Below are 22393 nucleotides of genomic sequence, written 5' to 3' on the forward strand. Positions count from 1 at the left end.
GAATACCTTAACACACAAGTGTCGAACTTGCCGTTATTTTGTGGCTGCGTTGCCCTCCCGATATATCCTGCATCAGCTTCAGTGTTCCCTTGACAGGCCAGTGGAGGTTTCTAGCTGGGCCTCAATCCAACCCGTGCCTTTAATGCTACTTAAGAGACCAATGACGCAACATTTTAGTGAATGATTGAATACCGAAGTTGGCAGATGTTGGGCGATTTCTCTGGTAGGTTGGTTAAATTATTAATTCTGAACAAATACATGTGGCGGCCGTTCGCGTGTATCTGTAGACAAATAGTTCTAAACACATATTGGTAATAAATCTGAACAATGCAATGTTTTGCCTTTTAACATCAAAATACGCCGTCTCCTGGCACATCGTTTCATGGATGTGATTCTGACATGGCTTTTTGTTATTGGCTTATAGAAGAATAATTTTCTCCATTTTCTCTGTTTACTCCTGGTACTCCAACTCTTGCCCTTGGTTTCCATTGGGAAAGCAATAACCGTAACAGGGTGGGAGCAGGTGTGGGGGGCAACCCTGGTGTATATTCGAGGATCTTGGCTCGGTCGCAGCACCCGGTTTCTTCTGGTCGAGTATGGATTTATTTATACTTGACATTAGCAAACTAAACTAACGCCATCTGTGTACAACAGGGCTTTACCGCTTACATGGCGAGGTCAGCCACTGTCTGCCCACCAGTATTAACCGCCAAAAGCACCATGAAATCCTTGCTTCATGGTACAAGAATGCTTTTTATAGGAGGTCATGAGAGACAAATGATGGCGGTATGATCGTTTCTCATCCTGGCACGGTCAGACAGCGGGGAAATTGGTTACGGTGCACGAGTGTTCAATGCGACGCCGAACCCGCCGCACCGGCAATTGCCTCATCAGCTCCTCAGCGCTATTTCCCGCTCCTCTCTATAGTAACCAATTATTGCACGGCCTTCCATGGAGAGGAAATCATTCAGAAAGCTTCCGTTCTCATTCTCGTGCAAATTACTATCATTTTCAAACTATGACAAGAATGACTATCGTGTTTGTTTTATTTCTAACCCAACCACCTCTTAAAAATGTTGGAAACGGAAGGCCGCTTCTACCAAGAAATGACTAAATAAAACTCCCCGACATATATTGCACTAATTGACATTGGTTTAACATCTTCCAAGAAAGTGCTATATCTTCCACCCACACAAGCCATTTGTATCGCGCAACATCGGATGCAGCACAGGCCCAAATTGGCCTGGAATTTTTTGAAGTTATTGGAAGGGCAAAAATGTGACTATAGACAACGGTCCGATGCTTTCTGACATTTTATCGACGAATAGCCAGTAATCGCATCTCAGCGTATCAAAATTTAAAAATGTCCTATTTAGGGTACATATAGTCAATATACCAACAATATGTGTCCAGAATCGTCGGCGCGATCGCCATGATCGCCCTGTGTTGAATTCGACGTAACGGAGACACGGACGAAGAGAGTTTTGAGTGCACATGTTTTGTGCCGACAAGTGCGTCGATTGCGTTATGTTGACGAACAGGCTCCCCCTTTAATCTAATATCTCCAGTTAATGTTGCAGAATGCAATGTACGCACACGTATGTGTGTATAAGTTACAACCTTGCGTATAAGAGTAGTATATGCCTCTCTATCAATTTGAAAATGTTTTTAATAGACCTTCACTAAACATTTTGGCTTGTTATGTTGACTTATCTTGATTTCTCGAATTGCGGCATGTTCACCAGATGTGAGAATTGAAGAATACTTACCGAAGCCGTATGAATTCCGTCAGTTTCGGCTCTACTTTACAAAGCCAGTCCAAATAGGCTGTTCAACTCCTCAAAGAATTCATCTGGAAGCGGATCAAACAGCAAATGTTCCTGTTGAAGCGGATCACCATAAATCACCCACTGAATCATGCTAATCCAGCAATAATTCAGTCATCGCAGCAGATACTCATTTCTGATATGAATCAATGTACCACACAACAGAGACCTCATTGATTTCTCAAGCTAAGTTTCCTAGCGGGCGGCGGTGTGTTGTCATTTTTCGATACATCAAGATACGCAGGTGGACTCCTGCTGTGTCACGCTTGTCCAATGTACAGACGATAGTGTATAGCTGTATGGTGACTTTTCATGATGTGCAATGTTCATCCCGTATTTACCTGTTCAGATCGTACTCCAAGAAAAGTTAGCTTGTGTAACCTAAGATCATATCGTACAAAGATTTTGGCAGATCCAATTAGGATGACGCAATGGACTGCCCCAGGGCCGAGTTGTTCAAAACCATGTTAGCTTTAACGGAGACGTTAAGTCTTAACGTTAACATTTTAATGGGTTTAACTGAAAGAGATAACGTCCTCAAGGATACGGTACTTAACGTAACCGTTAAGGATAACGTGACTTTTGTGCTTTTGAACAACCGGGCCCAGGAGTCTAATTCAACCCTAGACTGACCACAAATTGCGCGCCCTTCTCACAACCGCAACTACCTTTTTGTAAAATAATGACAACGCTGGCCTATTTCAGCACCGATGCCGAATCAAACGCTGCATCTCTGATTTCCTTTGTAATGAAGAATTGGAAAAAAAAATTAATGGACTTCGATACCCCAAATCCGTGGCATTTGCAAACTGGATGATTGGTGGAGATCACGTGGCAAACGAGTGCTACAAACCTGACGTCGTCTCATCCGAAGGCCGCCTTCGCACTGAGTTGTTGCTGGTCAACTCAAGTATTACATGTGTAAATCACTGGGAATAAAATAGTGACAGCTCGTAAATAGGATAGGACCAGTCCTTGCAAGACTGATCACGAATGCTTTCACTGCGGCACCAGTCCAGCGCACAGATGAATGGACAGACGAAATACTCCACAAGACAAGACAATACTAGTGCTAATATATGATGTACAATGTATTTCGTATTTTGTTGTCTACAAAGAATAAGGAGATGTAGCTCCTCATTTTCTAAACTTTTATAGTCGTTCTCGGACCTTCAGTAGTCCAGAACACACGGATTTGGAATGATTGCATTATTTATTAATACAGATACCCACGCCAGATACATACCTTAACTAATATTGTCCTAAGCGGATTAATATTGATAATAAACTGTCATTGGCGCGGTTCCGTGGTTGTATAAACCACGCCCAAAGCGTCCCACGATATAGGGCAGTTGGAAGTCTAGTCGTCACCGTACTGTGTACGCAGAAGGATACGGCATTGCGTAACGGCGAACTTCATACGGTGTGTGAAGAGGTTAAAAACCACAGTATCTATCATTACCTCTTCATCATGAAATGGCGTCATTTGGCAATTTAAAGTTACGCGTAGCGTGCTGTAAAATTAAACTATACCATCGAAGAAGTCATATCTATCCACCAATGATTACGCCCTCGGGTTAAGCGAAAAGTACAAAAGTAAAACTGGTCCAGTCAATCAGTTGGCAACGGTTACGAATGGCGAGACTTTGAGAGTCGTTTAATAGTTTATGCCGTGAAATTTTCATCGTCGATCTCTTCACCTTCCTTGACGTCAGTAGAGCCCATCATGGCGTCACAGATGCCTCGTATTAAGATTGCCCACGCCTCTTCCGTCAAACTGTCCATTTTTCCCAGCGACTCATTCCAACAGTCCACGATAACTGACTGGATGTTCTGGAAAGATCAAACGAATATTATTGATAAATGACAGCTTTTTATTTTCAGACGAAATAAAATAAAACATTCACCAAAAACCTACACAAGCCAATCCCCTGAGATACAGATTATTTATCTTTTGGAAACATTGGTAGGCTATAATTTGCTCAATTGCAAGCCCTCACCTCTGGGGTAACACTTCAACGGCGGAACCTGCTACATAATGTGGGTGTTTTCTGCATTGGAAACATTCGCGTAATTATCTCTCAGTTGTTGTATAAGATACCTGTCAACAATGATGTCTATACTCTGACCCTGAGATTCAGGTTTTTTTCACTCATTCGTCGTTACAAAATATCGAAGACGCGGAGTATATTGAAAACCACTGGTTATGCCAGGATGAAACCCTTGAAATTGGCATTCACTTTATTTTGAAGGAGTTCAACTTCTCGACACAATGGTGGTGCCTATGGTCAACCCAAAAGACGCAGGTCCAACTGACAAACAAATTACAGGGAAATCGACACCTACGCTGAATTCAATATCCATTGGCACAGCAGATGACGACCTTGCCAGGTCGGTGAAGTATTTTTTGAAGGCTGCTGGGTTATTCATATTCTTGACGGCAAAATTGAGGGCATTCATTGTGGGGAGGGTGTGGAGGAGGACATCTTGGTAGCAAGTTGTGATCAGCTCTTCTATGTTCTTGCCCTGGAACTCATCGAACAGATCTTGGTAGATGGGATTCCGCTGGAATGTTCTGAAAGTGAACAAAATAATGAATTGTTCATAACTGTATTTCAGAGTCGTCTTGCAACTGTGGGACAGTAGTGAACAATTATTACGAGATTCTACGAGACTGCCGTCGAACAGCGCAGTTTACCCGGGACACTGGCGAAACGTTGGCTTTGCCCTTATTGATTCATAACCTATTGAATCATATTATGTGCATTCACTTGAATTGATCAACAATTGAAACCATCGAAATCCCTCTGTCATTGTAGTTCACAATGGTAAAACAGCTTATCATTGTTAAGTTGTTTAGCGTTCAACTTAACTTATAAGATTAAACTTTACGGGCGTTAAAAAGAAATACATGGGGAGCAGCGCCATGGACACATTGAATTTTCCGAAGTTGATCCCCAAAGAATGTGTGAAGGCCTAAGGTCAAGCCATGTATATGCCTACATGAGGATTCCGGCCACAGAGGCCATTTGCTCAAACGGGTTTATACTGTCAACAATCGTACGAATGTTGAACAATTTCATTTTCATTTCATATTTACCTTCTGAGATTGATCAGGCTATCCCAAAGTAGGCCTGCATTTAACTTGTTAAAAATGGCATGTCAGGATACATTGCATTCAAACATACAAAGGGGCGGATCTGACCGTCTCATTGACCCGGGAAGCTCATCATTACCTTATCACACAACCCTTCTTGTGTTCTAAACCTTGTTTTCCCAATCTCTCCGATAACTCATTCTTTTGCTGAAGGAACACCTTACCATGTCACACTGTAATGACGGTTTACCCAAGGGTTGGTCGAGTTACCGCTGGTATCATCGGCTTATTATTCAACTCCACAACACGTTCCAATTCTCAGCCTCTCTTACCTTAACTTTAACAACATTCCATGCTTCTCGGCATCAAGCTTTCCCCAGCTCTTCCGTACGGCAGTCTTATGAGACGTGGTAAGATCGACCACGGCCATCGTGCAACAGTTCATTCAGAGGCGGTATGAGTTCGTGATACAATCCTCACTGAGAGTGACCTTTCACGCACCAGTATCCTGACAAAGGCTCATCTTTCTAAGCCATTGGTCTTCAGAGGTGTAAGATGTTCCTTGTTGCTAACATTAGTAATGACGAGTACATGTACATGTAATGGCCCTGGTAGGCTACGTATTGAAAATAAGTTTCCTTAACCATCCAAGCAAGACAGTTCCTCAGATGAAAGCACTTTTATATTGACGACCTATAATTATCTCGCCAAAAGATATGAATACAACTTCCATGACTATGAACCGTTAAGGCCATTGTCCACTGCTAAGCTATATTGGTAGCAATGCTATAGCTTTGCCGATCTTTTAGCCCTTGTGAATGCCAAGTTGGTCTTGGCACAACCTTGTGGGTCGTCCCATTTATGAATTTCACTTACATGTAGGACTATTTTACCGTTCAGTGCATGGTTTTGTCATGATATCTTGGGCAAATATTGACAGGAGGACTACAGGAATGCCAAATAGTAATTCTAAAGGTGCCCCGGATTTCCTTAATATCACTACCACTACCAGCCAATGAAATATCACATTTTGAATTAGATGTAGAACCATTATTGCATTAAACAATCCGTCAGCAGAATGAAACAAAAGCCGGACAGTTTTTCCAGGGAATATTTTCTCCTTCTACAACTGGTCCTTGATTGCTTGATTGATTGTTTATAGTCTGCAACAAAAACAACGAATGGAACATATTAGCAGACGAATTTAAGCCCAGTGGTGCAACCTGGTCTGCAAGTAAAAACTAACAATATGGTGGCAAAGGTCTCCTTGGGGAAAATGTCTCCAGTTTTTGCAAATTTTCGTAGGTTTGATCGAGTGATACCATGTGCCATGTCATCACGATGGAAGCTTGGAACAGTTCAATGTCGATATCAGTCTTCGAGGTTCGTTTATGTGTTAAAAGGCAATGTCGATTGATGTTTGTGACCCTTTATTCTGCCAAATGACAAATGTGAAATGACGTCCGCAGACCATTAATGTTGGTTGGATGATTCCTCTAGGCTACCAATGGCTTACTCTCGAGCTAGAGTGGAGGTACTATAGTTTACCAGTTGATATGAGAAGGCAGGTTCTAGCATAGGTTCAAGACATCAAATGAAACCATTCCTAGAGACAACCATCTCCAAAAGCCGTGAGGATAGTCTCCTCCAAGTGGACACCATATAGTGACCATTCGTATAGAGACAACCACCTCCAAAAGCTGTGATGACAGTCTAATGGCTGCGTTTGTTTATTATTCGCATCAATATTTCAATTCCAGTGTTCAAGGCAACAAGACTTATGATATGGTCATAGTTGGTGGAGGCATTGTTGGTTTAGCAACTGCAAGGGAGCTCACCTTACGTCATCCAACTTTGAGATTAGCAGTGGTCGAGAAAGAAAATAAAGTTGGTAAGTTGATGACATATACTTATCATAGACATGAAGTTTGGACCTAGCATGTATCTTCCCTACCAGGTGCAACTAGTAGTGGCTCTACAAATCTGCTAGATAGTGCAGTCACTCATCTTTTCAGGGGGTTGGCTTTTACACCAGAAGTTGCATCATAATCAACGACAGACAGCACAATGGCATCTTGAAAACCTTTAGACACAAATTGCTGCACCATCTACAGGAATTTATTGATCTAATCTGAACGCCCAAACACACTTCTGTGACTTGTTTCCATATTTCAGCTGCCCACCAGAGTGGTAAGAATAGTGGTGTGATACATGCTGGTATCTACTATACTCCAGGCTCCCTCAAGGCTAAACTCTGTGTTGAAGGTCTAGAGCTTGCATACAAATACTGTGATGAGAACAAAGTGCCATATAAAAAGTGTGGAAAGGTAAATAAACTGTGTGCTATTTTCAATTTTATCATAGTTGGTAAAGAAGAATATATCAAAAGCATTGCACAAGACTTAGAAAATAACCAATACATAACATATTGAACTTAATGTCATCACCATTACTATGAATATACATGTAATAATGAGTATGGTAACTTATTTTGTCATGGATTCTTTCAGCTCATTGTTGCAGTTGACCATGAAGAAGTTCCAAGATTAGACGTGTTATATGACAGAGGACTAAAGAACAATGTGAGAGACCTGCGGGTGGTCGGACCGGATGAGATCAGGGAAATTGAACCCAACTGTAGGGTGAGTCTGTGTCTGTGTCAGCTTTTGAAACATTTTGTGTATGACGTACAAAGCGTCTTGTATTTGAAGTAACTGTTGTGTTAGTTGATTGACTGAAATCAACTGAAAATGTTTATCATAAATGTATTTAAATTTTTAGTTTTTGTGGTGATAACTGAAATTGTGCTGGTCACACTCTCACCAACAACCTATTACATGTACCATTGCAGGGTTTAAAGGCTTTACACTCACCGCACACTGGTATTGTAGACTGGGGAGAAGTGACCAAATCCTATGGCAGGAACTTCCAAGCAGCTGGTGGAGACATCCATCTCAATTACAATGTGAAAGAATTCAGAACAACAAGTGATCCAGATTACCCAGTTGATATCATTAGTAATAAGCCGGTAAGCGTAAAGTGCCACCCCAATGAGGGATTTGAATCAAAAGGATCTCTCATCTACAGAGAAAACCGGTAAATGTCGGGTTTTGTATTGATTGCTGGTTGCTGCGATTCGTGTACGGACGTCCAACTGCCTTGAGTACACAAGATACGTGTAAGATTGGGGGTTGGGCAACTGATTCTCCAAGGTGTGTATTGTCCTTTGTTTTGATTTCAGGACCAGACAATCAGATGTAAGCATGTGTTGACATGTGGTGGCTTGTATGCTGACAGACTGGCCGAGAAGTCTGGGTGCAATCCAGAGCCAAGGATTGTGCCATTCAGGGGAGAATATCTACTGCTCAAACCAGAGAAGTGTAATCTAGTCAATGGAAATATATACCCCGTAAGTAAAAAGTCTTAAGATTGCTCTCTTGATCATTTAAGGGCTTATGTCTCATTCAGCTATCAGAATCAGCGGAAAGTTTACAGGACCTGTGGAGGAATTCAGTACTAGCTCACTCGTTATGTCCATCTTCCTTTACTTCTTCCCTAGGTTCCAGATCCTCAATTTCCCTTCCTCGGAGTGCACTTTACTCCCAGGATGGATGGAAATGTATGGCTTGGTCCCAATGCCGTCCTGGCCTTCAGAAGAGAAGGCTACCACATGACAGACTTTAAATTAGGAGAATTTATAGATGCAATAAGTTTTAGGTAAGTGTCTTGTAACAGAAATGAAAAGGAACGGGAGCCTCTCACTTTGCACTTCCGCACAGTACTTTCAACTTATTGGTATATCTCACTTTGTAACTTCTTGCATGCGTGTATCTTTCAGAGGTCTTCGAAAGCTGGCATTCAAGCATCTTGCCTTTGGTATGAGTGAGATGTACAGGAGTTTAGCTATGTCAGCTCAAGTCAAATTACTTCAGAGATTTGTTCCTTCCCTGAGTCCAGCAGATGTGACAAGGTAAATAATGTTCCTACGTTTTGTTTGGATTTAACCTAATAAGCAACTGGCATCGCTCGCCTAATACAAGTTGGTTTTCCACTCGTTTGGACACCAAGTAAACCTGTGCACCTTTTGCGCCTCATAGTAGATCTCAGAGACACAAGGTCCTGCTTTTCTTAAGCATTCATATCTGTCAGCTTCAGCATCTCTTGTATGTTCAATTTGTAATCTAATTTTGTTGGCGCCCATTTCAGAGGACCTGCTGGTGTCCGAGCCCAGGCATTAGACAGAGAGGGAAACCTTGTGGATGACTTTATCTTCGACGGAGGAGTTGGGAGTCTTGGAAGCCGGATGCTGCACGTCAGGAATGCCCCATCACCTGCTGCTACGTCATCACTAGCTATAGCGAAGATGGTGGCAGATGAGGCCAAGAAACGATTTGACTTATGAGCATGTTTTCCATTTTTGATTTGCTTTCTTGTCAGTAGTGGAAAATATGTAGCCTTATCTCTGGAAACATTAATGCCTGTCACCTTTGAGGTCCTGGTTTCAATTCATGGCAGGTCCTTGAACACTCATGTGATAGAGAGGACAACTCTCTTCAACAGTGTAGGTTCCCTTCAGGGTTTCTGGTGTCATGCTACTTAACATTACAACTGCCCAATATTGTTTAAAGGGCTAACTATGTCCCAGTTGAGGACGAGCTCTCACTTTTTAAAGAGTTCTCTAAAGTGTTGAATATGATTTCACATTTCATGGTGCTTCACTTTCTTGGTGTATTATGATGTGCAAATAAATTTACAATTATTAGGATATCAAGTGTATTTTTGTTCTTAGTCCCAGACACAAACACATAAATCATCGATACAATCTCCGTGCTGAAGTCATTTTCTGGCAAAGACCTTACATCTCCTCGCTGGCTGTGGCAGATTAAGGAGCCTTAAAGCATTGTGGTTAACACTGTTGCCCTTCACTACGTAATAGGGCCAGGTTTGACTCCGGGGACAACACAGGACTGTGTGTCTCTAGATGAACTGGCTTTCAAGCTCTTTCAATTATCTATACCACAGTGCCTATGCCGCAAAGGGGATATGTGTATCCTGATGAGGACTAAATCCTCCAAATATGGCAAAGATCCGAAATTGGACTATGAAGCCAGTATGATGATCAGTAAATTGTGTGTCCAAGGCACCCTACCCTGGCCACCAGCCTATTGATCACAACCTGGTTGGAAGGATATTGTTCTCGAACAGCTGGTTGTGACAGATCACCACTGCCTGGCGCGCAAAGACCTAGCATTCTGCAATGTGACCAGTTTTGACAAGTTGTCCCTATCAGGCACAGACAGCGTTCGGTCATAGCTAACAGCTTATCCCTGGCTGGAAAGACAGTGTCCTCAAATGGCTGGTTGTGACAGATTACCTCTGCCTGGCAATGAACATATCCTGCCATGACTAATTCTAAAAAATTGTCACTGGCTGGCAATGATCTTGTCAAGTCCTGACTAGTTGTGACAGACTGCAAACAGGTGAGCGCTGAACTGACAGCACCCAGTTGCTACCTCAGAGTGTCTCTGTGGAGACCTATGACAGTGACAGGTATTGTGAAGCCGTTTGATACAGACCCTGGTCAGTGGAAGTCCAATGTAAAGACTTAGTGTCCTAAAACAGCTGGTCGATGACATCTCACCCTGCCATGACTGGTTATGACAAACTGTCCCTTGCTGGTACAGACAATGTCAATCCAGTCAAGGTTGGTAGAGAGAGATACCTGGTTAGAAAGATATAGCGTCCTTAAAAGGATGATTGTGACAGATTATCGCTGTCTGACAAAGATCTTGCGACCTAACCTGCCCTGCCTGGTTATAGTTGTCCCTGGCTGGCAAAGACCTTGTCTCAGTCATAACTGTCTGTGGCAGACTGCGACTTGCTGGAAAATGGAGTGCCATGTCCTATTCTAAATCCAAGGGGCTTTGCTGGTTGCTGCTATGTCCTTCACAGGTTGAGCTCAGGTGAGCACGGACATGATGGCTGCTGTTTTATACCTTGGAATGCCTCTCTGGAGACCTCTAATAGTGACAAGTGTTGTGAAGCACTTTGATACAGACCCTAGTCAGTGGAAGCCCCCATGTAAAGACCACCATTATGAAGACATAACATCCTAAAACGGCTGGTTTTGAGAGATCATCACTGCCTGCCATATGACTCACACTGGCAAAGACTGTGCTCAGTCACTGCTGGTATGAACAGATTGCCCCTGCCTGACAAGACAAAGCTGGCTGTGACCGATTGGCTGTAGCTGAAATATCAGGTGGGTAAAGACAACAAGTCTCCTGCACATTTCATTGGTTGGTTGATCTGCAATCATTGGCTGGTTGATATGCAATCAAGTTTTTGGCATAGCCCGATCCTTGCAATGGCTTGTTGCAACAGACTTCCCCAGGCTGGTAGACACTACATCTTGCACATGTCCATGATAATCTACTGGTTATGACGAAAGTATGTATTCAGTAGTGTGACCCATCACCCCTGTCCCTAGAAGTGGAACATTTCTGTCAAAGGAAAATATGGTGATGATCATTGATTATCGCACCTACAATTACTGCAACATTGGAAAAAACAACAAGACTGTTTATAATAAAAGTTGTCTTTATTACCATTTTTTGAAACATGTACATGTACATAGTGATGCTATGAAAAGTTTTCAAAAAAAGTTACTGAGGTACATTGAAAAAATAAATATTGTCAGGCCAAAGATTCCTTGAAATGTTCAAAGATGCTTCAAAATTTTGAAAAAACAAACTGCCCTCAAATTACTAGTTTTACTATGCACATGTGCCTATATGTTCCAACTCCTACTGTTTATACTCAAGTGAAATGCAAAGAATGTACATGTGCGTGCATACACAGTAGGTACATGTACATGTTGAACACTGTTAGATGCCGGTACACGTCATTGCGTTACATGAAATAGTCTGAAGAACCACAAACGTTAGATCAATGAAACAGCACAGATAGTACACATGTTGGACACCACGATGCAAGGGTGAAACAGACCTGCCATCACTGTATTGATATTTTTCATGTGAAACATAAAAATGAGGAGTAATGGAAAATGTTTGACGATAACCTAGGTCTGAAAAGCAGATATTGAACCAATCTTCTCATAGCTCTGGGTACAAGACCAAACCAGGCTATAAGTCCTGGACGAAGATTCAAGCAGTGCCCCTCGTAGCAGCAAGCACATTCTCAAGCTACTGCAACAGGGATGAAAGCAACACAAATATCCACTTGGAGCGGCAGTCAACAAAATAGTTCATGATTTAAACACCGATCAGTATCCTGAAGCCTTATTTGACTTCCGTCAAGGGTTGATTTTTCTTTCTCCATTCTTCAAATTTAGATGAGATCAGCAACTGAAACGAAATAGCAACAAATGTTTTAAAGTTTGTTGTTCACTGCTGGTGCAGAAATGCAAGGTAATATGAGCATCTTCCATTCTTCATACATTGTCAAAGAGACCAATTTAGAGAGGCCATAGAAAATGATTTTTACGAAAGTGACCAACCAACAGGGGACGAGCTGGCACCTCAACTCCCATTTCCATCCTTCACATATCGAGTCAACACCTCAAAACCTTCATGCCCTGATATCTTCATTGATATCACTTTCAAGACCTGCAACTAAACTTACCATTCATTGGCATTTCATCAATCTGCGTGGAGTAGTACTGCTCAATATCTCGTAAAATTCTGATGTCATCGCTCTTTACAAAGTTGATGGCGACACCCTTGCGACCAAATCGACCTGATCGACCAATTCTGTTAATAATAAACAAAGCGTCGTGAAAACTGGCACCATGACTGACTAACCTCAACATCACATTTGAACACGGCACACGCCAAAACATATAAGCCTTCTAGAAACCTGCTCCGACACTTACATGGACGTAAAATGTACGCTGTGTCCTTGGGAATGTGATGCCACAGGGTGCAGTGCTGTCAACGCTTTGCCATCAAGACATCTGCAAGTTGATATCACGGAGGATTGGGATACCATTTCAAAAGAAACAGTTCTGCTTACCTGTGTATGTACAACTCACGATTGTTGGGCAGATCATAGTTGATTACTAGCGATACTTGTTGCACATCAATACCTCGTGCCCACACATCAGTTGTAATCAAGACTCGACTAAAAAGCAAAAAATCATCCTGTAGATCAAATTACACAAGAAGTAATGGACAGACAGACTCTCTCATTGCAATGAAATTGCTGAGCTTAAAAGTTAAATATGCCAAAATACTCCAAAGATATCCTTAGCTAATATTTTTCCAGCTCATCACCTGATTAAAATTCAGACTTTTCAATTATGCAGGACAATCTAATAAATTCAGACCAAACCATCTCTAGAACCACTCACCTTGCGCCCGATCTGAAATCTTTCATAATAGCATCTCTTTCCTTCTGTGGCATGTCACCATGCATTGACGACACCGTGAAGTTGGCCTCTCTCATTTTGTCTGTCAACCAGTCAACCTAAAGTCAGAAATGAAGAGATTTAATAGGACAATTTTCATTTACATCTCATCCAAACAACAATGGAGCAGTTTGAACTTTTCTAATTTGTAAAATGCGAACGCAAGGCAGAAATCTTGTGCAGTCTCTTCATCAATCAGGATGATCCAACAACTGATAAGTGATCAGGTGGATTGTTTCTTCAGAGTGATATAACCCTCTTGCATCACTGCAGTCTTAACAAGGATGAATCAATTGGACAAAACCACAACACTCACCTTTCTCTTTGTGTTACAGAAGATGACTGCCTGTGTAATGGTCAGCGTGTCATATAAGTCGCACAGCGTGTCAAACTTCCATTCCTCTCTCTCTACGGCAACGAAGAATTGCTTCAGACCCTCAAGTGTCAACTCATCACTGGAAGGAAAACATAAAAATGTGCAGGTTGGGTCTCACAGTCACCAAGAAAAAATTATGCGCTTGATACTGGTGTTATGATGTGGATAAGCTAACTATCCTTAATGAACTCTAACTCACCGTTTTACCAATATTCTGATTGGGTCTGTCATAAACTTGCTGGTCATCTCTAAGATTTCATGGGGCAATGTGGCAGAGATGAGGCACACCTGTGTTGCTGGGGGAAGGTATCGGTACACATCATAAATCTGTTCCTTGAAACCTGCAAGTAAATGTTCAAACTGAGAACGATACGGAAACACAACTAAGTGACTTGCTGGCGTTGACTAAAGAATAATCCACCTGAACTTTCCAATAAAGTCCTTCATCCAGAAGGTATGCAAAGTGAAGCAGACAAATCCAATAGTGATGATGAATTTGGGAAGCCCATTTGCCTTTCTTTAAAGGACCAATGAGACTTGTAAAGGCATTATTACCAAGGTGTTGGCTCGGGGCCCAACAAGTGGTTCAATTGGGTTCCTTACCTTTATTCATCATTTCATCTGCCTCGTCAAGGATCAGCATCTTTATTGATCTCGTCCGCAAGTTTCTTCTTCTGATCATGTCTGAAGATGGGAAAATAAGATGACGATTACTATGACAATGTTAATGCTGACATTTGTTGCACCTAAATGTATAAGGAAATCAGCCCATTTTTTATTGCAATTATAGTCCTTTAACAATAATACCAGTTACACTAGGAATCTGGTCTGAAAAGGAGAGGCATTCTGTGTGAAGTCGCCAAAATTCAAGTGCGCTTTTTGGACAATATCTTGTTCTGTAATCAAAGAAGACACTTACCAAACACTCGCCCAGGTGTACCAGATACTACGTGTTGCCCATAATCTAACTTTCTGATATCTTCTCCAACGTTGGTCCCTCCAATACATGCATGGCACTGGACACTCATGTAGTCTCCAAGTGCAAGCAGTACCTAGTAAAGGAAAAATACTTTTATACTTGTCACCTCGTAGACAATATGCATCAAGTGGCTTCCTACTAAATCAACCCAGTGTTGTCCAGATCATGCCACAAACAGCTACCTTGCCGACAAGGTCAAGGAAGGACTAGGCCATCCAAAAACAATGAAAATATTTTATTTCAGCAGAAATCTGACAGATTCAGAGAGTTTTAGATACTCTGCTCCACATGTCTTGATTCTGATGATTGTTCTTTTCTCAGGATGAATTGATTCTGATGATGAAGATCTTGATAGAAAGAAATTAAAACAACCAGCTGTGAGCCAAAAGCCAACTGATATAGTACAAACCTTCTGGATCTGCACAGCCAGTTCCCTTGTGGGTGAGAGCACCAAGGCTTGTGTTTCTCGGATCTGTGTATCTAGACACTGTAGGATCGAAATAGAGAATGTGGCTGTTTTACCAGTTCCTGACTGGGCCCTGCAAAGAAGAGGTTGCAAAGTCAATAAAAAAAGATGATTATATATTTATAATATCAATAAATATCTTGACTTATCAAATAGAACTTTTATAACCTATGAAATTTCTGATAGCAACTAAATCATTACTTACTGCGCAATAACATCCCTTCCTTTTACTATAGGTCTGATGGCTCTCTGTTGGATTGCAGAAGGTTTCTCAAAACCTGGAATTGGGAACAAAATTGCTTAGAAGATAATGAGCAAATTGATTACGTGCAAAATCTGACATAAACTGAAGGGAACGTCAGGCTTTCACATTTAAAAGTTGCAGGAGACAGTTATTCACACTCCTGAGAGACTGCAGGCAGTGCAGCATGTACACTTGTAGTTGTACACGTAGAGTGCACACCGCTGTGTAGGCCTACATGCAATCATTGTGTAAGTGCCAGTGCATTGTTTTGCCATTTTTCCTGCGCAAATTTTCGACCCGAAAAAGTGAGAAATTCGAACAGATCACGGTTCACAACACATACCATACGCGTAGATCCCCCTCAGAAGATCTTCACGGATCCCCATATTATCGAAAGTTGGGACAACTTCAACATCTTCACTGGTTTCGAACTCGATATTTTTCAAATCATCGGGCATCACACGCCGCGAGGAAGCCATTTTTGCGTCGTACTGGAAGATACACTGAAGGTGTAACCTTTTATAAAAAAATCATCTCATCGTGTCGTAAAGTCATCAATTTTTAGTAAATACTTTCAAAATTAATTCATTTTTGCGATTCCATTTGAAAACAAAAGGCTATAAGTATTTTTGACTAATTTGCCAATACCAGAACATCGGGTGGTCTCAAATAGTGAACATAGGCCAGTTTACATCAGTGTCGCGCCTGCGCAAAGAGAAACCGGCTTCCGTCATGGTAACTTTTACCCGATTTTGGGCTTTTTAGATCGTCAAATTTACCATTAAAAATTTAATAAATTGTAAATTTGGTTGTACTGTTTTGTATGTTAGTAATATCCCGACGCCTGAGTGACCATTTTATAATATTTAACCGCCACATATATGTTTTATTTGCCAAAAGAAATTGTCCAAAATTGAAAAAAGCAGCACCTCCAGTCCAAAATAGCTGAATCACTCTGCAGCAGTATGTAGAAATGTACATGAAATTAGAAGAAATTTGGACTGTTATGATTATTGATACAGTTGGTTCTAAAAAGACATGACTGAATGATATCAGGAGGCATTCACAAAAACCAAACCACTCAATACGACAATCAAGATGTACAGACCGGGGGAGCTGGCTGTACGTACCCATAAGTCTTTGCGGTAGTCTCGCGCGTACCGGATATAACCTTTCAAGCTTTTCTCCTTCAGAGAAATACTGCGTTGCGCTCAACTGCCAATTATGCATTAGTCTGGTGGACACGAGGTTGGCCTTAAACTTGCTTGAAATCGAAAATTTGGACAACACACGTGTACTACAGCGCAAACGGCAGCATTCTGACATATAGAAACATGTGGTCTGATTCTATTTTTACTTGTCATTTAGTGATCACGCGTCCAACCTCGTATGCAGGGTAATGTGGCTTTCTCATTGGTCGAACGTTAATTTTGTTCACAGCCTTATAAGGCACTTGAGCGCAACGCAGTATTTCTCTGAAGGAGAAAAGCTTGATGGGTTATATCCGGTACGCGCGAGACTACCGCAAAGACTTATGGGTACGTACAGCCAGCTCCCCCGGTCTGTACATCTTGATTGTAGTATGAATGAAGACAAGAGAGATTTACAAAGCAAGGCAACCAGATCCAGTCTCTCAAGTCTCCAGAACCAGAGAGGCAGAGCACAAAAAACTCTGTAAGTGTCATACATGTCGGATGGCATAAGCCAACTTTGAACAGAGCCATGATAAGTCGGTTTACATTTATACCTTTTATACTCCAGGGGCAAAATCAATCTGGTTCTGGTGGAGGTCAGGGAGACAAGAAAGATGATAAAGATAAGAAGAGAAAATATGAACCACCAGTACCCACCCGGGTAGGCAAGAAAAAGAGGAAGTCCAAGGGACCAGATGCTGCTAATAAATTACCACAAGGTAAGAAAAATATTGGTTCCTGGACCTTTGCATAACAGTTTAATGAAATGAAATGAAATGGGCATGATGATGAATGCACCAAGATTTGTGCCCTATCGGATTGATAGTTTTGTCTTAGTGAGTAAATGATGAATGTCAGATTCTCTGCCCTTGCTGACCCTTGAATTGAAGCAAGCCATCAAGGCACTAAATTAGTACGACAACCTAACTGACATGACTGAGACATTTGTACTGTCAAACAAAGCCTAGAGATACAGTGATGTGTCCTGTTAAACATTGATTTTCTTTTGGTGACCTTTGTCTTTGCTTATTTTCAGTCACACCACACACAAGATGTCGGTTAAAGTTACTGAAGATGGAGAGGATCAAAGATTTCTTGTTGATGGAAGAAGAGTTTATCAAAAATCAGGAAAGGCTGAAGCCACAAGAGGAGAAAAATGAGGTGAGGCCAATGACTGAATTTAAATTTGTATGAGACTTGAGGAGATCTCTTGGGGTTGCTTGTATCCCCACTAAGTGAAAATGCAAAGAATGCCTCTTAGTTGAACATTCCATCTTGTGTCACTGGAGAGAATGTATGGGTGATCTAGTGTGATGTCACTGGTTGTGGCAGCAAAGTTAAATTTAATTACCTTTCTATGTTTTCATCACCATTTAAGTTAGGTTCTCAATCCTGTTTTAAGCAAATGTCATGTGTCAATATTCATTGTGATTTTAGGAAGAAAGGTCAAAGGTTGATGATCTGCGAGGAACACCGATGTCTGTTGGTAATCTGGAGGAGATCATTGATGATAACCATGCTATTGTGTCAACATCTGTTGGCAGTGAACACTATGTTAGCATCCTGTCCTTTGTAGACAAGGATGCCCTGGAACCGGGATGTTCAGTTCTCCTCAATCACAAGGTGAGTCGTTGAGACACTGCCCTCATGTCAATTTGATTCATAATGATTTGGATGTGTAAGTGTCAACTAAGGACGTCATTTTCTCAAAACCCAATGGGTTTCTGCTAGGGTGGATCATTTGCATGAAATTTTCTGGTGTGTTTTGAAACTTATGAGATATAAGATCCATCTTCCTTCCCAGGTCCATGCAGTTGTTGGTGTGTTAGGTGATGACACAGACCCCATGGTGACTGTGATGAAGTTAGACAAGGCTCCACAAGAAACTTATGCTGATATCGGTGGTTTAGACACACAGATTCAAGAAATTAAGGTTTGTATTTTCCTCTGGCCTTGCTATCTTGCGGGTGGCACTGACTGTTTTCTCTCAGTCTCACTCTTGCTCTCTTGGAAATATTGAATGCTTTTGGTAGAGTTTTGTTAATATTACCATTCTATTGTCCGAACAGTAGGAGCAAACTTGGTATTGTACACCATTTCCTTAAGTTTTTAACACTGACATCTGATCTTTCCCATGTGACTTTCAGGAATCTGTGGAGCTTCCTTTGACTCATCCAGAATATTATGAAGAAATGGGTATCAAGCCACCAAAAGGAGTCATTTTATATGGCCCACCGGGGACAGGTAAGAACTGTCTTGACAGAAGTGAATGGAAACTTTCCTGAACCTATTTAGTCCTGGACTGGGAATTCTTGAGACTGTGAGACAAGTGTTCAAATTGAATTTTCTGGGAATTTCATGTTGAGTTTCATTTTCTCATATGCAATCTATGGTGGTGTGTTCGGACAAACAAAGTGTTTTTCTAACTTATGATGAAAATGTCTCTCTTTTTTCTAGGTAAAACTTTACTAGCCAAGGCTGTGGCCAATCAGACATCGGCAACATTCTTGAGGGTCGTCGGCTCAGAACTCATTCAAAAATACCTTGGAGACGGTCCAAAACTGGTCAGAGAGTTGTTCAGAGTAGCTGAGGAACATGCTCCTTCGATTGTATTTATTGATGAAATTGATGCCATTGGTACAAAAAGGTGGGTCATATTCATCATCATCATTCTTGATTTTTTTTTTCTTCAAATTGTTGCTGATCATGTCCTTGGAGTACTTGGATGTTTTAGGTTCAAAGCAGAGAATTAGCAGGCTGGTACACTCTCATCAAAGAGTCCAAATGGGATGCTGTACCAAGATCCAGACAGTGATTTTAAGAGCAAGCCCAATGAGTCTTGATTGGTGGTAGCGCTAGCAGGTGTTATAGCAGCTTGTGATTTGTAAGGATGTATGGGGTGTTATAACTACAGGTATTGAATCCTGTGTCTGATGACCTGCTGACTGTATATATGTTCTTCAGATATGAATCTAATTCTGGTGGTGAGAGAGAGATCCAGAGGACCATGTTGGAGTTACTCAACCAGTTGGATGGCTTTGATTCAAGAGGAGATGTCAAGGTAGGCAGATTCAGCCTGTTAATGAACTTAGTTGAATTTAGTTGCCCTAGTGATAACCCTGGTAGCTTGAAATATTGCTTGGATGGTTCCTGATTGCTCTGCATGCTCAACACTTGTGATCACCAGGCCTCATCAGATGATATATTTGCAGCTTAAATGAGATGACACTGGTACACAAATATGCAGCAGAATATATTTATGACACACAACTTATTTCTTTTAGGTTGTAATGGCCACCAACCGAATCGAAACATTAGACCCAGCTCTCATTCGGCCCGGTCGTATTGATAGGAAAATAGAGTTCCCTCTCCCAGATGAGAAGACCAAGAGACGAATCTTTAACATCCACACAAATAGGATGACCCTGGCTGAGGATGTCAACATTGATGATTATGTCATGGCAAAGGATGATCTGTCGGGAGCTGATATCAAGGTGAGAGAATGTTTCATTAACCTCAAGACCAGATGATGGAGACAAATCTTGTCCCATCAATAGACTTCATGAATTTAAGAAGAATTTACATCACAGTATTGCAGCAACCCTACAGTTGTTTTGTGTAAGGGCGTGTTCATTTTGTGCCACCTGTTGCCAACACTGGCTCTAGTAATGTTGGTTACTCATGGTAGCATCATGCAGTGCATTCTTAATACTGATTATCATCTCAATTTTCAGGCTATCTGTACAGAATCAGGTCTTCTTGCTCTGAGGGAACGAAGAATGAAGGTTACCAGCGAGGATTTCAAGAAAGCAAAGGAGACTGTGTTGTATAGAAAGAGTGAAGGGACACCAGAAGGACTCTATCTTTAAGAAAGGGACTGTTCGAAGTGGTGATGACAGTATTGTTATCAAATGATATTCTGTTGTGTGAATAATTCAGGCAGTCTTGTCACATTTGGGGATTCAGTAAGATCTTGATTCTCATGAAATGCACAGAGTTAAAGGCAACCTTGAATGGAGACAGGATGTGCTCATTCATGTCAGCCTCGGGGCAGGACAACTTGTAAGATAAGCTATTGAAGGCAATAGGTGGAATCCTCTGTCAAATAACAGGATTTATCATCGGATGACTTGACTAAGTCTACATGCAGTGATGAGGTTCAAGATTCAGATTTAATTGAATGAGGTTTCCTTCAAGTTTCTCATGAAAATGTAATCCTGGTTCCTTCTGCAGTTAGATTGTACCTTGAATAAAAGCTTATTGGTGTAAACCACCTTTGTAGTTAACTCTTTCTCCTGAGTCTATGGAGTATGTGTATCTGGCAACGATCCTTAGTGCTGGTGAACAGATGTATTCACAGGAACCTCAGTAGCTCTGACTCTCAAGACTTTTGATCTGAGCAAAGCTGGTCTTATCAGAAGATATAAATGCCCAAGTTCACATCTACTCTTAACAGATACTCTATCCTGCAGAGACATACATAATGATGTCTCAAATACCTCCCAGAGCAGGTTAGTGATCCTCTCACAGCACATTCAGATAGAGACTTGGATGTGGCTGTCTCAAATACCTCCCAGAGTTGGTTGGTGGTCCTCCCCCAGCACATTCAGATAGAGACTTGGATGTGGCTGTCTCAAGTACCTTCAGATAGAGACTTGGATGTGACTGTCTCAAATACCTCCCAGAGCTGGTTGGTGATCCGCCCCAGTACATTCAGATGGAGACTTGGATGTGGCTGTCTCAAGTACCTCCCAGAGGAGGTTGGTGATCCTCCCCAAGCACATTCAGATAGAGACTTGGATGTGGCTGTCTCAAATACCTCCCAGAGCAGGTTGGTGATCCTCCCCAAGCACATTCAGATAGAGACTTGGATGTGGCTGTCTCAAATACCTCCCAGAGCAGGTTGGTGATCCGCCCCAGTACATTCAGATGGAGACTTGGATGTGGCTGTCTCAAGTACCTCCCAGAGCAGGTTGGTGATCCTCCCCAAGCACATTCAGATAGAGACTTGGATGTGGCTGTCTCAAATACCTCCCAGAGCAGGTTGGTGATCCTCCCCAAGCACATTCAGATAGAGACTTGGATGTGGCTGTCTCAAATACCTCCCAGAGCAGGTTGGTGATCCGCCCCAGTACATTCAGATGGAGACTTGGATGTGGCTGTCTCAAATACCTCCCAGAGCAGGTTGGTGATCCGCCCCAGTACATTCAGATAGAGACTTGGATGTGGCTGTCTCAAATACCTCCCAGAGCTGGTTGGTGATCCTCCCCAGCACATTCAGATAGAGACTTGGATGTGGCTGTCTCAAGTACCTCCCAGAGCTGGTTGGTGATCCTCCCCAGTACCTTCAGATAGAGACTTGGATGTGGCTGTCTCAAATACCTCCCAGAGCTGGTTGGTGATCCTCCCCAGCACATTCAGAGAGAGACTTGGATGTGGCTGTCTCAAATACCTCCCAGAGCTGGTTGGTGATCCTCCCCAGTACATTCAGATAGAGACTTGGATGTGGCTGTCTCAAGTACCTGCCAGAGCTGGTAGGTGATCTTCCCCAAGCACATTCAGATAGAGACTTGGATGTGGCTGTCTCAAGTACCTCCCACAGCTGGTTATTGATCCCAGAACATTAGATGGGGACATGGATGTGACAGTCTCAAACCCTCACAGGTCTGATTCCTGACTTACCAACCACATTCAACTACAAATTGACTCTCTCACATGATAGTGTCTTCAGTGTAGCTTCATCTTGTCAGTGCTTGTAACATTCGTTTCTGATTCTGCAGCTTG

The 22393-nt window shown here is 41.9% G+C and overlaps 4 protein-coding genes across 6 annotated transcripts; 2 read left to right on the top strand and 2 right to left on the bottom strand.

The window, feature by feature from the left end:
* The first annotated feature begins 79 nt into the window (after positions 1-79).
* On the top strand, positions 80-9688 carry LOC135484386 (L-2-hydroxyglutarate dehydrogenase, mitochondrial-like). Of its 3 annotated transcripts, XM_064765789.1 has the most exons (10): positions 5579-5898; positions 6229-6306; positions 6684-6814; positions 7099-7250; positions 7434-7565; positions 7775-7951; positions 8165-8332; positions 8483-8640; positions 8762-8893; positions 9130-9688. In XM_064765789.1, the coding sequence occupies exons 2-10, from the start codon at positions 6254-6256 to the stop codon at positions 9323-9325; spliced, it is 1299 nt and encodes a 432-aa protein (XP_064621859.1). In that variant the 5' UTR covers positions 5579-5898; positions 6229-6253; the 3' UTR covers positions 9326-9688. The 3 variants fall into 3 exon arrangements, with proteins under 3 accessions (XP_064621860.1, XP_064621859.1, XP_064621858.1); XM_064765790.1 differs by lacking the exons at positions 5579-5898; positions 6229-6306 and adding an exon at positions 80-223; XM_064765788.1 differs by having other exon boundaries at positions 5878-6306.
* On the bottom strand, positions 2969-5560 carry LOC135484388 (uncharacterized). Its single transcript, XM_064765792.1, has 3 exons — positions 5256-5560; positions 4173-4401; positions 2969-3659 (listed from the first exon to the last, which is right to left on the bottom strand). The coding sequence occupies exons 1-3, from the start codon at positions 5366-5368 to the stop codon at positions 3492-3494; spliced, it is 510 nt and encodes a 169-aa protein (XP_064621862.1). The 5' UTR covers positions 5369-5560; the 3' UTR covers positions 2969-3491.
* A 1823-nt stretch (positions 9689-11511) lies between the features above and the next one.
* LOC135485196 (eukaryotic initiation factor 4A-III) lies at positions 11512-15930 on the bottom strand. The gene is made up of 11 exons (XM_064767006.1): positions 15760-15930; positions 15378-15450; positions 15116-15245; positions 14647-14779; positions 14331-14411; positions 13927-14068; positions 13668-13806; positions 13295-13410; positions 12958-13065; positions 12568-12695; positions 11512-12290 (listed from the first exon to the last, which is right to left on the bottom strand). Exons 1-11 carry the CDS (start codon positions 15893-15895, stop codon positions 12274-12276), a joined length of 1203 nt encoding a protein of 400 aa, XP_064623076.1. The 5' UTR covers positions 15896-15930; the 3' UTR covers positions 11512-12273.
* A 196-nt stretch (positions 15931-16126) lies between these two features.
* On the top strand, positions 16127-20879 carry LOC135485197 (26S proteasome regulatory subunit 4). Its single transcript, XM_064767007.1, has 10 exons — positions 16127-16151; positions 17178-17328; positions 17646-17770; positions 18047-18232; positions 18414-18542; positions 18757-18853; positions 19067-19256; positions 19574-19670; positions 19894-20103; positions 20344-20879. The coding sequence occupies exons 1-10, from the start codon at positions 16149-16151 to the stop codon at positions 20476-20478; spliced, it is 1323 nt and encodes a 440-aa protein (XP_064623077.1). The 5' UTR covers positions 16127-16148; the 3' UTR covers positions 20479-20879.
* Positions 20880-22393: the final 1514 nt, after the last annotated feature.

This window comes from Lineus longissimus, chromosome 3 (assembly GCF_910592395.1).
Source record: "Lineus longissimus chromosome 3, tnLinLong1.2, whole genome shotgun sequence".
Classification (NCBI taxonomy): domain Eukaryota; kingdom Metazoa; phylum Nemertea; class Pilidiophora; order Heteronemertea; family Lineidae; genus Lineus; species Lineus longissimus.